The sequence below is a fragment of the Neodiprion fabricii genome, chromosome 3, assembly GCF_021155785.1.
Source record: "Neodiprion fabricii isolate iyNeoFabr1 chromosome 3, iyNeoFabr1.1, whole genome shotgun sequence".
NCBI lineage: Eukaryota > Metazoa > Arthropoda > Insecta > Hymenoptera > Diprionidae > Neodiprion > Neodiprion fabricii.
The window spans coordinates 591,036-603,281 of NC_060241.1; the positions used below are offsets into that span (position 1 = coordinate 591,036).

Here is a 12,246-nt window from a genome sequence, read left to right on the forward strand (position 1 = left end):
CCGAGTACTGACCGACACCAGGGACACACTTTCAACTGTTGCTCGACCTGCTTGCGGCGCCACCTGCCTTTCGTAAACTCAACCAATCAGGAGGGGGGATTTGAGGGATGCTCACCGGAGTAATTAGAGAACCTTGATTATCCGAATTAATTGGGACCGAGCCTAGTACGGATAACCGAAATGCAATTTTTATCCTAAGGTTGGGTGATATATACAAAACAAATTTAAGTCGACAAACAGTCCGTACTAAAAATCTAAATACGTATTAATCCTCCTTCAAACACCGAACGCTTATTTTTTACTTTCGTTTTATATAGTCGTCTATTGTCAATTGACAAACGGCTAAGCCACATTTTTTAGCGACCAGCAATGTATATTTAGCACAAAAAATGCACTTTTTGAGCCGACGTTCGGATAATTGAAGTTCTACTGTACACCGATCACTAGCGATCACTCATGCCGCTTGCTGGGAAAAAATTGGAATACATAATTCGGACTTTTGATAGAAAGAATAAACAAAGATATTGATTGAAAATGATTTCTCTTATTTTTAATCTACCTTCTTCGCTCCATCTCTCTCTTTCTCTTCTCCTCATACCACGTTTTGTATTTACAAGTACAAAAATGTGTATTCTTTTTGAGAATGCTACATACCTATATTTACATAAGATCGTAATAAAATCTAACAATTGGTCATTATTGGCTAAGAGCGGAACATTTTTGAAATAATCAACTTTGTTTTACCCTATGTTCACCATTTCTTTCTACACTGACGGATTTTTTCCCCTCTGCCTTTAGCACTGTGCAAATTTTTCTCAATGTTATCAGGTCTTAGGAGATGGGCAAAGTATGTCTCTATCAAGCATACCTGCTCGTACAAGTCTTCCGTTGACATTTCAACAACATCCGAGCACTCGTTTAACAACCATTGAAAACTTACCGGCAATTCCGTTTCGAAATGATCAAAATTTTTAGGCTTCACTCGACTGAAGACACAGTGATACATCCAGTAATCTTTCGAGGGTATGAACAACTTTTCCGAGGAGTCCAAATCACTTTCTGAAACACCCGACGTTTCAAAGCTCTGAGATCCTCTTACTTTGGATGGAACATGACCAATCCCAACGCTTTTTGACTCGTGACTTTGCATTTTTGGTAATACACCTCTCGGTGATTTACAAATCGCTGATTTTTTTATAGCTCTGGGTGAATTCTCTTGAACGAATCTGCCCTTACAATCGCGTACGAGGTCTTCCGTTTTTTTAGACATTGATTGTAATTTTTCTACTCTAATACTCTCTTCGTCGGGACAATCATAACTACCGTTTGTGTTAACACAACCGTAAAGATTTAAATTATACTTCTCACTAAATGTTTTCTCGGTTTCTTGCTCACAATTATCTACAGATTCGTTATCGCTGTCTGAATACCGGTCAGAAGGGACGAGTAACTTTCCATCGTGTGTAACGTCTCGAAATCCAAAGTCCAGATCATACTCGTCAATTTGTTGAAGATCAGAACTTGTTACATACTTTCGCTCGTAGGAATGTCTTCTCTGACTGTTGGTTGCTACCATTGCTTGTACACTGTCGTAATAAGATTGATTTACTCTACTCAGTCGGAATGCTTGCGAATTTTGCTTCTCTAAATAAAAAGATAAATCTTCACTTTTCTCCACATGCTTCTCTTTCTCTACACTGCAACTCGTCACTGTAACAGACTTGTTCAACTCGGCCAAGCTTGGGAGTCTTTGTTTCTCGAACTGGGATACCAGTTTATGCACGAAATGGAGTCTGCAATTTACAATCCGCAGCCCGATTCCGAATTCAGCGGCAATTTTAACGATTCTGTAAAAAAAAGTAATCGACGTTGGCACAAGTTTTGTTTTAACCCTCCTTGCTCGCGTTTCATGCCTACTTACTTTTCGGGTTTAGTCATGTAGTAAACTTTAGTATTACTGAAATTGCATCTCAATATATCGGGAAAATCGTACATAGGATGTTGTAAAAGTTGCTCTAGGTACGAATGTTGTGGAGTAGAAGATGGTGCAAATATATCAGCGTCTTTGGAGTATTGACTGTTTTCTCCTAGTTTGGTAATGCATTGTTCCATAGCATTGGCTAGCTCTCTGGGAATAGCATTTTTATAGTCTGTAATCTCAGGTTTTTCCTCTCTCCTCGAGAGCGCAGATTTTATGAAGTTCACGTATACCCCAGTGTCTCCGAACGCATCTGAATCGTTCTTAAATTTAGTTGGAAAATGTTTGCTCATCAAAACATTGCACCGGCATTCTATGTACCGCTGCCACTCCCCGAAGCTGAACAACTTTGGATTCAGCTCATCTTCAGCCATTGCTTTGCTGCAACCAAAATAGAATTGATGAAAACTTTAATGGATGTAATGTTAAGCGTTTCAGCAAGAATACACGAGAACATGACCAGATGCTAAATCTTTCAATAAACAATCACATGATTTAAAATGATTTATTTCCTTCATTTGCATCTACATGGCAACCTGCTGTCCGGATCAAAATACTTTACAGTTTTTCGTTCGCTTGGTTTAGCCCCGAATGTAACAACATTTTTTTTTGCTACAGCATAGGGCATTCTCGGCGTGGAGAAATGCACCCCCCAACAACCATTTTTTTTTAGAACAATTCCGCCGGATGAGCAATTAGTTTCGTGATACATTGCATCGATATTGAGCTTCAAAGTATCCTCAGGACAGGAACCTGCCGTTACTTCCTCTACGATTTTCCTGGACAGTCCGAGCTTAGCGATAGTTTCTCCATGACCAGTCATTGAGCAGCCAGCTAAATTGTTCGCAAATGTTCCACAGCCAAGAAACGGCGAATCACCTATCCTCCCAACCATTTTCCCATTCAATCCACCCGTTGTTGTGCCTGCTGCCATCGACTGTCCGTCCCATGCTACGCAGCCAGTGGTCCCCCAGCTTTCTAGCAGACATGACCGTGTTTTATTTAACATGTAGAGCAAGCGAGTTGACCGTCCATGTTCAGTGATTACTTTTCAATAAATCGGCACTTTGAACATCTTCGACATCGTATTTCAGGTCCTGACTACAATTATTAGATAAATGCAGAGCCAAAATGGCCTTTGGCGAAACCATATTGCCTCCCGAAATCCAATGCATATCTGTACACCTCGACAACTTCTTAGCACCATCCCCGACCAAAATAGTGTTTGGGTAATTCTCAAGGACAAACTTAGCTAAACTGATTGGATGTTCGATATCTGATACTGCTGCGACGGAACCGATCTCAAATCTATTCCCATCCATGATACTTGCATCCATTTGAACATCGCCTTAGTCAAAGAAATGCAATTTATATTAAACTCGTGTAACCAGGCCAGAATGAAAGTTAGCTACAAACCTAGCTGGTTCAAGACCGAACCATATCCACAGTTAAAAAATTCGTCACACTCTAGCCACCACAAAGCAGCTTCGACCGCGTCAAGAGCATTTCCACCATCCATCATTTTTTTGTAACCACGACAGACTGCTTTTTTACAACCATCAAGCTTTTCGCACATCACCGTATCGCTGCACTGTCCGCAACCGCCGTGTACAATTATACAACACTTTTTCTTTAAATCTGACATCTCAATTGCTGGTTCACAAATGGATGTGGCTAAACTTTCCACCAAAGGCTTGGAATGAGGATTGCACAGTTTACAGGTTGGAACATTGTTGAAAGATTTTTTTTTAATTTTGATATTTTGTTAAAACAAATTATTTTGCAAAGCTTACAGAAATTTTGAGTTTAATTTATAGATTGTCTTAATATCTAATCAACAACATTTTTTAAACGAAAACAACATGATTTTGGTGATCAGAATATAATAAAAATTGACTGATCATATTTCCATGGCTTATGTGATGATTTTAATCATGTTAGTACATCGGCGCTTCCATTACTATTGGTGTATTATACTTTTAATTTGAATTATACTCCTCTTTTTATCTTACCTGTTGATTTTTTCAGCTATCCTGCTTATCTCATACTCTGTAATTCCGTCCATTCCAAGAAGAATCTTTAGCACAACTATAATAAATGCCATTGCCCGTCCTTCATAGTTTGGAATCAAAGAATCAGAATGGGTAAAAACCATCGTTGGAGCAGAAAGGGCGACCAGCCTTTTAGTGTAAATGAGAATTCCCTCTGAAAGGAAGAGTAAAATATATATTTTAAACAGTGATGCATACCACTAGATTTACAAACAGACTGACACTGATCCTACAACTTGCTCGGTTGCTTACTTGGTAAATTCAGATCCGTGCAGTAACGCTGAATTAACGGTGGAAAGTCGGGACAACTCATTTCAGAGACAAATAAAAACTTGGCCATCTCTGCGCAAGTTCTCCGCATACCTTTATGCGTTATCTCATTGCTCTGAGTTAAAAACTTTACATCGCTTTCGGTTAAAGCAATTTCTGCCGGTAACAAATGGTCAAGTCTGTAATAAGACAGGTGGCCTTCTCTACTGTACCTGAAGACATAAGTTTATATATCGTCCGTTGTTACAATGAACAATTCCAAACTCACCTTAACATGTCTGCTAAGTGTATACTCTGATCGTGAATTCTCAGAGCCAAATATAGGATGGCCCAAATTTTCATTGGCGTTATAACGTACGGACCAGTCCGATACTTCGTTGTTACATGCGTTTGCTGATACTTCACTCTCTGTGCTCTAGGAAGCTTCTTGGACAATTGCTTAACCCTCTTAGCCTCGCTTTTTGCATGCTTGCTGTACTTCAGTCTGTGAAATGAATCGTTATTTAGCTATATTCCAGCGAATGCTGATAGAATCATGAATCGATAAACGGCTTTCTTGATGAAGAAAAAAGCATACTTCTCTACAGAGACGGACGACTGACTACCACCTGATCGGATACTGGCTAAACTCTGGCTAACAAGGCTGAGAGCATCACTTTCCGAGCCAGTTTGTGAAGACACTAATCTTTCATATTCCGCCTTGTAAAGTAGCCTCTAGAATTTCAAAAAGAATTATGACAATCGACTTGAGAAATAAGTTTTTACTATACTGAGAAACTTTGAGTAATTACCTTGTGTTTGGAAAGCTCTCTATTGGAACTACCTTCACTCAGTTGACTTGAGATGATGGAAGATGCGCTACTTGCTCTGCTACGCTTGCGTTTGCGCGACTTCAACTTTCCATATATAATATCAGCATCCCTGAAAACACAGAAACAATGTGCATCATTTTGGGAAGTTTTTTAAGCTATTAAAATATTTACTTTCAAATGCAGTATAGATATTCTAGGATATTCACCAGCACCTTACACGCTTACCTTTTGTGATATCTTCGGGCAAGTTTGGGCACTTTTCGACAAATTTTAGATGTAAAAGCCACTTCTACTTTCCCCAAGTAGAATGCCCACAATTGGAGGACTGTAAGTTTAATATCTGAGGATGCACCCAGCTCGATCAACTCGTCCGTTAAACCAATTAGCACAAAATTGTACAGTTCCCACGTCGACCACTGAGCGCTTTGGTCTGTGCAATAATAAAAGAAATGCATTACATGTATATGCGATCTAATTCTTTAATTCTAATGAATTTACAGCTGCTTATTTCAATTTTTTCATTTTCATTGATTGTTCACCTGTTTTCTCGGAATTGTCATTGGCTATTTTACGTTGCGTTACGCGTATTCCTTCGAAACGTTGCTCTAGGATTGCTTCTCTTCTTTCCTGAAATTCAATTGACGTATATTGAGTACAGATGTCATATTTCTATAATGGCAAATCAAGGGTTTCGTCATGTGGGTGCGAGTTAATCATGTACGCCGTTTTGTTTGATTCTATACAATGTCTAGGTTATGTGGCAAAAAATCAAACCTCGTTTTGTGTTTGGCATTCACTGCAGAAATAAAAACCCGCTTCTTTGTAAAATACCGTACCACGGCAAACCTTGCAATTGTCCATCGCGTTGATCACGTTTTACTTGCAATAATTACTAAAGTATTAGAAGTCAAGACCACGTGCGTCGCACCCGGCACGATTCATTCGCAGTTCCGTACACGTTGTACATAGACACTGATCTGAATAGTGCATAAAGATCGGTATCTGAAATCCAAGGTGTGCTAAGCCCAGCTTTTCGTAGCCAACCAATACAAAAGTTCCGCCAGTTAACGTCACAACAAGTGGTCAATTCAAAACTGTTGAAAGATTTAGAGGTAGGTTAGAATCGTTTGTCACGCATAAGACCATGGAGACTAGAGCATTAGACGTAACAAATGTGATCCGTGACCCGCCACATTTATTTATACGTTTATCTCAACGGTTCATCAATGTGTAGTTGGTGTTATGTTGTATATAAGGTCAGGGATCAGTCATGTAATTTCACTTTTTACATTTCCGACTATCCAAGCATTCTGATTGATTGGCTATGCTTTGCAATACCAATCAAAATGGTTGGATGGTGGGAAATGTGGAAGGCGAGGTGTTTCGAAAGGTTTCTCTCTGTTTCGAATAGGGTTCTGCATCGTGGTTCTGCAAGCCAGCAGGTTAGCAATATTCTGCATATCGTCGATCGTTATTTTGGCCATAAGGTTGGTAGTGGATGAAGACAGCTGATGCGGGAATGACACCTTGCCTGTGAAATGAAACACTGCTGTGAAATATTCGCTTGATAACCAATAAACCAGCGGATTGTAGGTCGACAAAACTTGATAACACCAAAATCGATTTTGACATCATATTTATAAACTATACTGCGTTATCGTTCCTCGGTCTCTGGTTGTTTTCATTTCACCTAATTTATAATCAGTTACACAGGATGCAATATTCTTATATCTCTTCATTTTACAGATCAGAATAAACGAGAATGTCTATTCTCAGGCTGATGAATTCGTCGGTGGGACGTTGTGGCGTCCAAAGACTTTCACGTTATGCCTTTTCCTCATTTCATCAGCCAACGCAGACTCAAATATGCCAGAGTCAAATGCGCGACATCAACCTCACCCATCAAAGATGGTATAGAAATTTTGGCCACAAAAAGGATCCAATGCCATGGCTAAAGTCATTTTGGATGGCGTTTCTGACATTTGGATTCATAGGATTCGCAATTGATTGGGGGTAGTAAGGGAATGCGAATTTTTTTCCAATCTTTAACCATTGATAGACAGGATTTTTACACCCTTGATTCTTACGTCTTCTTTGCAATATTACAGCTTCAGTACTCCCAAGATGCCGAAGGTGGATGCTGCCGAAGCTTTGACTGAGAATAATGAGAGCACAAGTATTGAACAGGGTGGACAAGAAGATCAGAAAAAGAAAAAACATAAGCGGGAAAAAGTTGGTTTCAGAGATCGTAAGGTATAGGATACAACTCTATTAGGGGGGGGATTACATATTGGACTCCACGACAAAGCTGGAATTATATGGACATTTTTGAAACAATATATTAATTCAAATTCTCAAGTAAAAGTGTATTTTATCAACTTTTTTTTCTTCACCAATTACCAATTAGGTTTAATTTTGTTGTTCAATCGTCTAATCCGTTTATAAATGGATATTAAGACCGACGCTGAAATGTATTGCAGATAATAGAATACGAGAATAGGATGCGTGCCTATTCAACTCCAGATAAGATATTTCGATACTTTGCAACAGTAAGAGTTACTAGTCAAGAAGGCACTGAAGTCTACATGACTCCGGACGATTTTCTCAGAGCCATTACACCCGGCATGAAACAACCGGATGGTAACATCGAAAAACAACAGTTTGAAAATCTTATTATTGACACAACTTCGAGCTGTGTTCGAATGACGATTAGATATCTCTCTCTCTCTCTCTCTCTTTCTTCTTTTTCTCGAGCCATGGTTTTCAATTTCCCTCAACACGATGTTGCGTACTCAAAGATAACAAGAAAGGTGTTCTGCAATGATACACAATAACCCTGTAAAGTGATATATAATTGTCATTTGGAACAACAAAACGGTGCATTCAATGATCAATGCTCATCTATGTCTTGCATTGAGATACTGAACCACTTTTTAAGCTCATTCTTGCTCTATAATATACTAACAGTACCAAGAAATGCATTAACCACACTATTGCAACACTTATACTTGATATACTACGCTCTTTTCAATGATCGGTATCACATACCTACCACTTCCTTTCAGCAGCTAGATAACTTCCAGATAATGCTTCAGGTGAATTGAGTCATTTCACTTCAATGCCTTTGTGGAAAGTAGAATAATAATGCATCTGCGAATAAAAAAAAATATGTAACTACTATTTGACGATAGCTTCTTCGTATTAAAATTTTTATTTTTACTTTTGAAATGACACTGTAATCATCCTTTGTCTAACGCAAATTTTTGTACTCAAAGGTATACGTTATCTGTAAATGATAATCACGTTTAAAAAATATGTCCTATTCATTAAAATCAAGTCGTATTGTTAATGAACAGATTATTGAATATGAAAACCGCATGAGGCATTTTTCTACACCTGATAAGGTCTTTCGGTATTTTGCTACCCTCCAAGTCACAAATCCAGCCAACGATGCTCACGAGGTGTTTATGACCCCTGACGATTTCCTAAGGTCAATGACACCCGGCCTTAAGCAACCCGATGGTAATTAACAAGTTATTGTTCATTACCGTTTCCACAATTTATACTTCTTTTTATTTTTGCGTATTCTAAGGTTGCGGGAAAAGACGATCTGTACCATTTGTTCGATCGAACAAAATGTTTTTCACCTCACTGTTATATACACTGTAGGCTGACCTGAATTTTATTTTACCTCCTTGAATATAATTCTTTTTCCTTGCACGTTACTTAAAAAAAGAATGTTAAAAATGCTATTACAATTCTTTTTACCAATTTGTCAAGAGAATTTCTTTGGTGCTTATGTTACCTTAGATCATGGGGACCTTCGATTTGTATAAAATTTCAATGTCTGCATGAACACCGCTTATCAGCATTAACATCTCTAATAATAAGCTTTAATATATGTAATTATTCAATCTACACTCTGGTCTTGTATCCTCAAAAGCATTATGGCATCATGTTTCAGGCCTGGGGTTAGATCAGTATAAACGTTACGACCCTAAGGTACGTTATGAAGTTTTGAACTGATGATAGAGAATATTTATTAACAAAGTAAAATCCCTTCAAATTTTCCTCTGAATAATAAACTGAGATATCGATTACTGTTCTCAGAATATTCATACGAAATTAGAACTGGAATTGGATGAGGACAGTATTTTTTATAAACTGGGAAGTGCTGGGCTCATTACATTTTCCGATTACATATTTCTCCTAACAGTGCTATCAAGTGAGTACTATCGGCATTACTTGTAACGATGATTTAATCACCTCACGATTATTCAGACGCGTATCTAGGAAAATGTAAAGTTGTAAACTTCTATCATATTTTACTCGCAGCTTCGAGACGTCATTTTGAAATAGCCTTCCGGATGTTTGATCTTAACGGAGATGGTGATGTTGATTCAGAGGAGTTTGGAAAAGTTGCGACATTAATTCGCCAGCAGACCAGCATTGGCAATCGTCACAGAGACCACGCAAATACCGGCAATACATTCAAGGTAACGAATGGAACATGAATGTTCAGCAGTAATTGTTATTCTCATATCGTTCTGGTTCTTGAAACAGGGTGTAAACTCTGCATTGACGACGTACTTCTTTGGTCCTAACATGAAGCAAAAGTTGACGATAGAAAAGTTTTTGGATTTTCAGCAACAGCTGCAGAAAGAAATTCTCAGTCTCGAGGTATTTGGAACAATTTCTTCTTCGCTAAACGGTCGCGCAAATTCATCAATGAAAGCAGCTGCTCGTTGACTTTATCCTTTCTTTACTTACAGTTTGAGCGTAGAAATCCTGATGAGAATGGTAATATTTCCGAGGTAGATTTTACCGAATTACTTTTGGCGTACGCAGGCTACCCGGAAAAGAAAAAAGCACGGATGCTGAAACGAGTTAAAAAAACGTATGTATCAATTATACTAATTTCATAATGATTTTGCTGTTGAAAATCAATTAAACCTTGATGTATCTTAGTTTCAGAGAGAATCCCAAGGGCGTAAGTAAGGAAGACTATCTGAGCTTTTTCCATTTTTTGAACAACATTAACGACGTTGATACCGCTTTGACATTTTATCACATAGCTGGAGCATCGATAGATCAAGGTATGAAAATTTGATTATCACATCGAATTTTGTGAATTGATTGTAAATAGATCACATCCCGGAGTGACTAATCTCCTAAATTTTAGCAACGTTGAAACACGTCGCAAAGACGGTTGCCCACGTCGACTTGAGTGATCATGTTATACAGGTTGTCTACACGATATTCGATGAAAACAGTGAGTAACGGAGTCGCAAAATTAAAGATAAAACCTTGCAAAAGTTTAATTGTTTTCTTTTCCCCCCTATTCAGTGGATGGTCAGCTTAGCAATCGAGAGTTTGTGGCAGTGATGAAAAATAGGCTTCTACGTGGCTTGGAAAAGCCAAAAGATACCGGCTTTGTTAAGTTGATTCAATCAATGGTTAAATGCGCCAAGAACACCCATCCAGTATTGTTTGAAAAATAGTTTGAAATCCTTGCAATTAGATATTTCAAAAGTTTAAAAATGAATTTGCTTTATTAGCCCACCGTAAAGAGTCGCAAAGTGAGTGCGAAAAGATTGTTGAAATATTATGTGTAATGTTAATAACGACTTTGTATATGATGACTAACCGGGTCTGACAATGAAAACTATCACAAATATGATATTTTGAAACTATTTGTAGGTAAATTTTCACTTAGAGTTTGTGAATTTAGTTTTAATTTGCTTAAAAATATGTTTATAAAGTTTTTTTTGTATGATTGTATTTATTCACTGAATTTTCTGTGTACTTTATATAATGAGTTCATACGTATATATAATTAAGAGTTAAGTTCGGGAGTTATTGTTCTTTTTATAATGCAACACACAAATGATCAAATCACACATTATTATGTACTCCATGAATGCAAAACGTGATATTATAAAATATATTGTCAGGACTCTCTAAGACCCAGTTTCAGAAGATCAATTTCTTGTTGAATTACTTTCCTTCCTTTCATAAGCACACATATACAAAGTGGCATAGCCTTTCACAATAACGGGCCTAGTAGAGCATGTTATACAAAAACTTAGTGCTACGAGTCAAGAAAAATACCTCAGATTTATTCCGACTTTGGTCCGGAACAGATCTCTGTCAATTTATCCCAGTAAATTTTACTTACAAAATGCAAATCGTCGAAAAATCTGTGTGTATTTACTTGATAATTTTCATTTTCAACACCAAAATTCGAATTAGTGGCAAACCTATTGCTGAAGATGATCCGGATGAAGTTGATCCATCAGGTAGCGTGATAACTATGTGACGTATTTGGTGATCAGTAATAACAATACCTTTCCACAACTGTAAAAGTCAATTGAGAAAAACTTATTCAGAATACTAGCAAGTTATATACATTAGAAACGAGCATGTATAGTAAAGATAAAAAAATGCAAAACAGATATGGATGCGGTGCAGAAAGGAGCAGCTGTTGAGATGCCAAGAAACGCAATTGCTTATCTTCTACAAAAAGGCCAATTCTTTCAGTAAGTTTTTTTCACCTATTTCACAATAAATATGTTTCTTGGATTGCCAGACTAATCGTAAGGGATTGAACAATTCGATCCGTGTAGAGACATTTTTTCCGAACAACCAACTCCAAATAAAATAGAATTTGGACATGTTTGTGAGAATCCGCGTGAATGGGAACAGCGATTTGAGCAGAAGGACTTGAAGAATAATCGTCATCAGGGAAAAGTGAGAGTTAATTGATGAGTATTAAAAAAGCGTACTTGATTAGTCACCGAAAATTGTGTTGTATCATATATTTTTTTTTTTCATCGCTGCAGGTGAGATGGGGAAACACGAATGGCGGTTACGGAGAACACTATTGGGATTTAAACCATGCCGGAGGAACCAGTGAGGAGGACAAGTAATGGCACAATTATTAGATTAGTCGATTCGTAAATTATAACTCCAATGCTATACTGAATATAATTCCTTTTCGTGTTACTATTGACTTGAAGTAATTATACGTACATACATATAATAGTAGTAGTATACTACTTTTCTCAAAGATGCGACGTTAAAGCAAATGCAAATAATGAAAACTGATGGAGGAAGATGTGCGCATTTTGAAAAA

General features: G+C 37.6%; 4 protein-coding genes across 11 annotated transcripts; 2 read left to right on the forward strand and 2 right to left on the reverse strand.

The window, feature by feature from the left end:
• Nucleotides 1-2,405: 2,405 nt before the first annotated feature.
• Nucleotides 2,406-6,292, reverse strand: LOC124177903 (TATA box-binding protein-associated factor RNA polymerase I subunit B). 2 transcript variants are annotated; one of them, XM_046560838.1, is made up of 9 exons: nucleotides 5,886-6,292; nucleotides 5,651-5,738; nucleotides 5,337-5,541; nucleotides 5,091-5,220; nucleotides 4,877-5,013; nucleotides 4,568-4,783; nucleotides 4,282-4,511; nucleotides 3,991-4,183; nucleotides 2,406-2,952 (listed from the first exon to the last, which is right to left on the reverse strand). In XM_046560838.1, the coding sequence occupies exons 1-9, from the start codon at nucleotides 5,970-5,972 to the stop codon at nucleotides 2,493-2,495; spliced, it is 1,746 nt and encodes a 581-aa protein (XP_046416794.1). In that variant the 5' UTR covers nucleotides 5,973-6,292; the 3' UTR covers nucleotides 2,406-2,492. The 2 variants fall into 2 exon arrangements, with proteins under 2 accessions (XP_046416794.1, XP_046416795.1); XM_046560839.1 differs by having other exon boundaries at nucleotides 2,735-2,956; nucleotides 5,886-6,288.
• LOC124177915 (isoaspartyl peptidase/L-asparaginase-like) lies at nucleotides 2,987-3,698 on the reverse strand. Its single transcript, XM_046560867.1, has 2 exons — nucleotides 3,395-3,698; nucleotides 2,987-3,326 (listed from the first exon to the last, which is right to left on the reverse strand). The coding sequence occupies exons 1-2, from the start codon at nucleotides 3,621-3,623 to the stop codon at nucleotides 3,016-3,018; spliced, it is 540 nt and encodes a 179-aa protein (XP_046416823.1). The 5' UTR covers nucleotides 3,624-3,698; the 3' UTR covers nucleotides 2,987-3,015.
• A 196-nt stretch (nucleotides 6,293-6,488) lies between the features above and the next one.
• LOC124177907 (calcium uptake protein 1 homolog, mitochondrial) lies at nucleotides 6,489-11,096 on the forward strand. Of its 7 annotated transcripts, none has more exons than XM_046560850.1 (12): nucleotides 6,489-6,553; nucleotides 6,858-7,127; nucleotides 7,220-7,364; nucleotides 8,468-8,633; nucleotides 9,076-9,113; nucleotides 9,222-9,336; nucleotides 9,447-9,607; nucleotides 9,675-9,791; nucleotides 9,884-10,008; nucleotides 10,080-10,207; nucleotides 10,294-10,383; nucleotides 10,458-11,096. In XM_046560850.1, the coding sequence occupies exons 2-12, from the start codon at nucleotides 6,874-6,876 to the stop codon at nucleotides 10,610-10,612; spliced, it is 1,494 nt and encodes a 497-aa protein (XP_046416806.1). In that variant the 5' UTR covers nucleotides 6,489-6,553; nucleotides 6,858-6,873; the 3' UTR covers nucleotides 10,613-11,096. The 7 variants fall into 7 exon arrangements, with proteins under 7 accessions (XP_046416806.1, XP_046416807.1, XP_046416804.1 ...); XM_046560851.1 differs by having other exon boundaries at nucleotides 6,524-6,598; XM_046560848.1 differs by lacking the exon at nucleotides 6,489-6,553 and adding an exon at nucleotides 6,560-6,785.
• An 85-nt stretch (nucleotides 11,097-11,181) lies between these two features.
• On the forward strand, nucleotides 11,182-12,226 carry LOC124177916. Its single transcript, XM_046560868.1, has 4 exons — nucleotides 11,182-11,410; nucleotides 11,566-11,650; nucleotides 11,738-11,861; nucleotides 11,954-12,226. Exons 1-4 carry the CDS (start codon nucleotides 11,182-11,184, stop codon nucleotides 12,038-12,040), a joined length of 525 nt encoding a protein of 174 aa, XP_046416824.1. The 3' UTR covers nucleotides 12,041-12,226.
• Nucleotides 12,227-12,246: the final 20 nt, after the last annotated feature.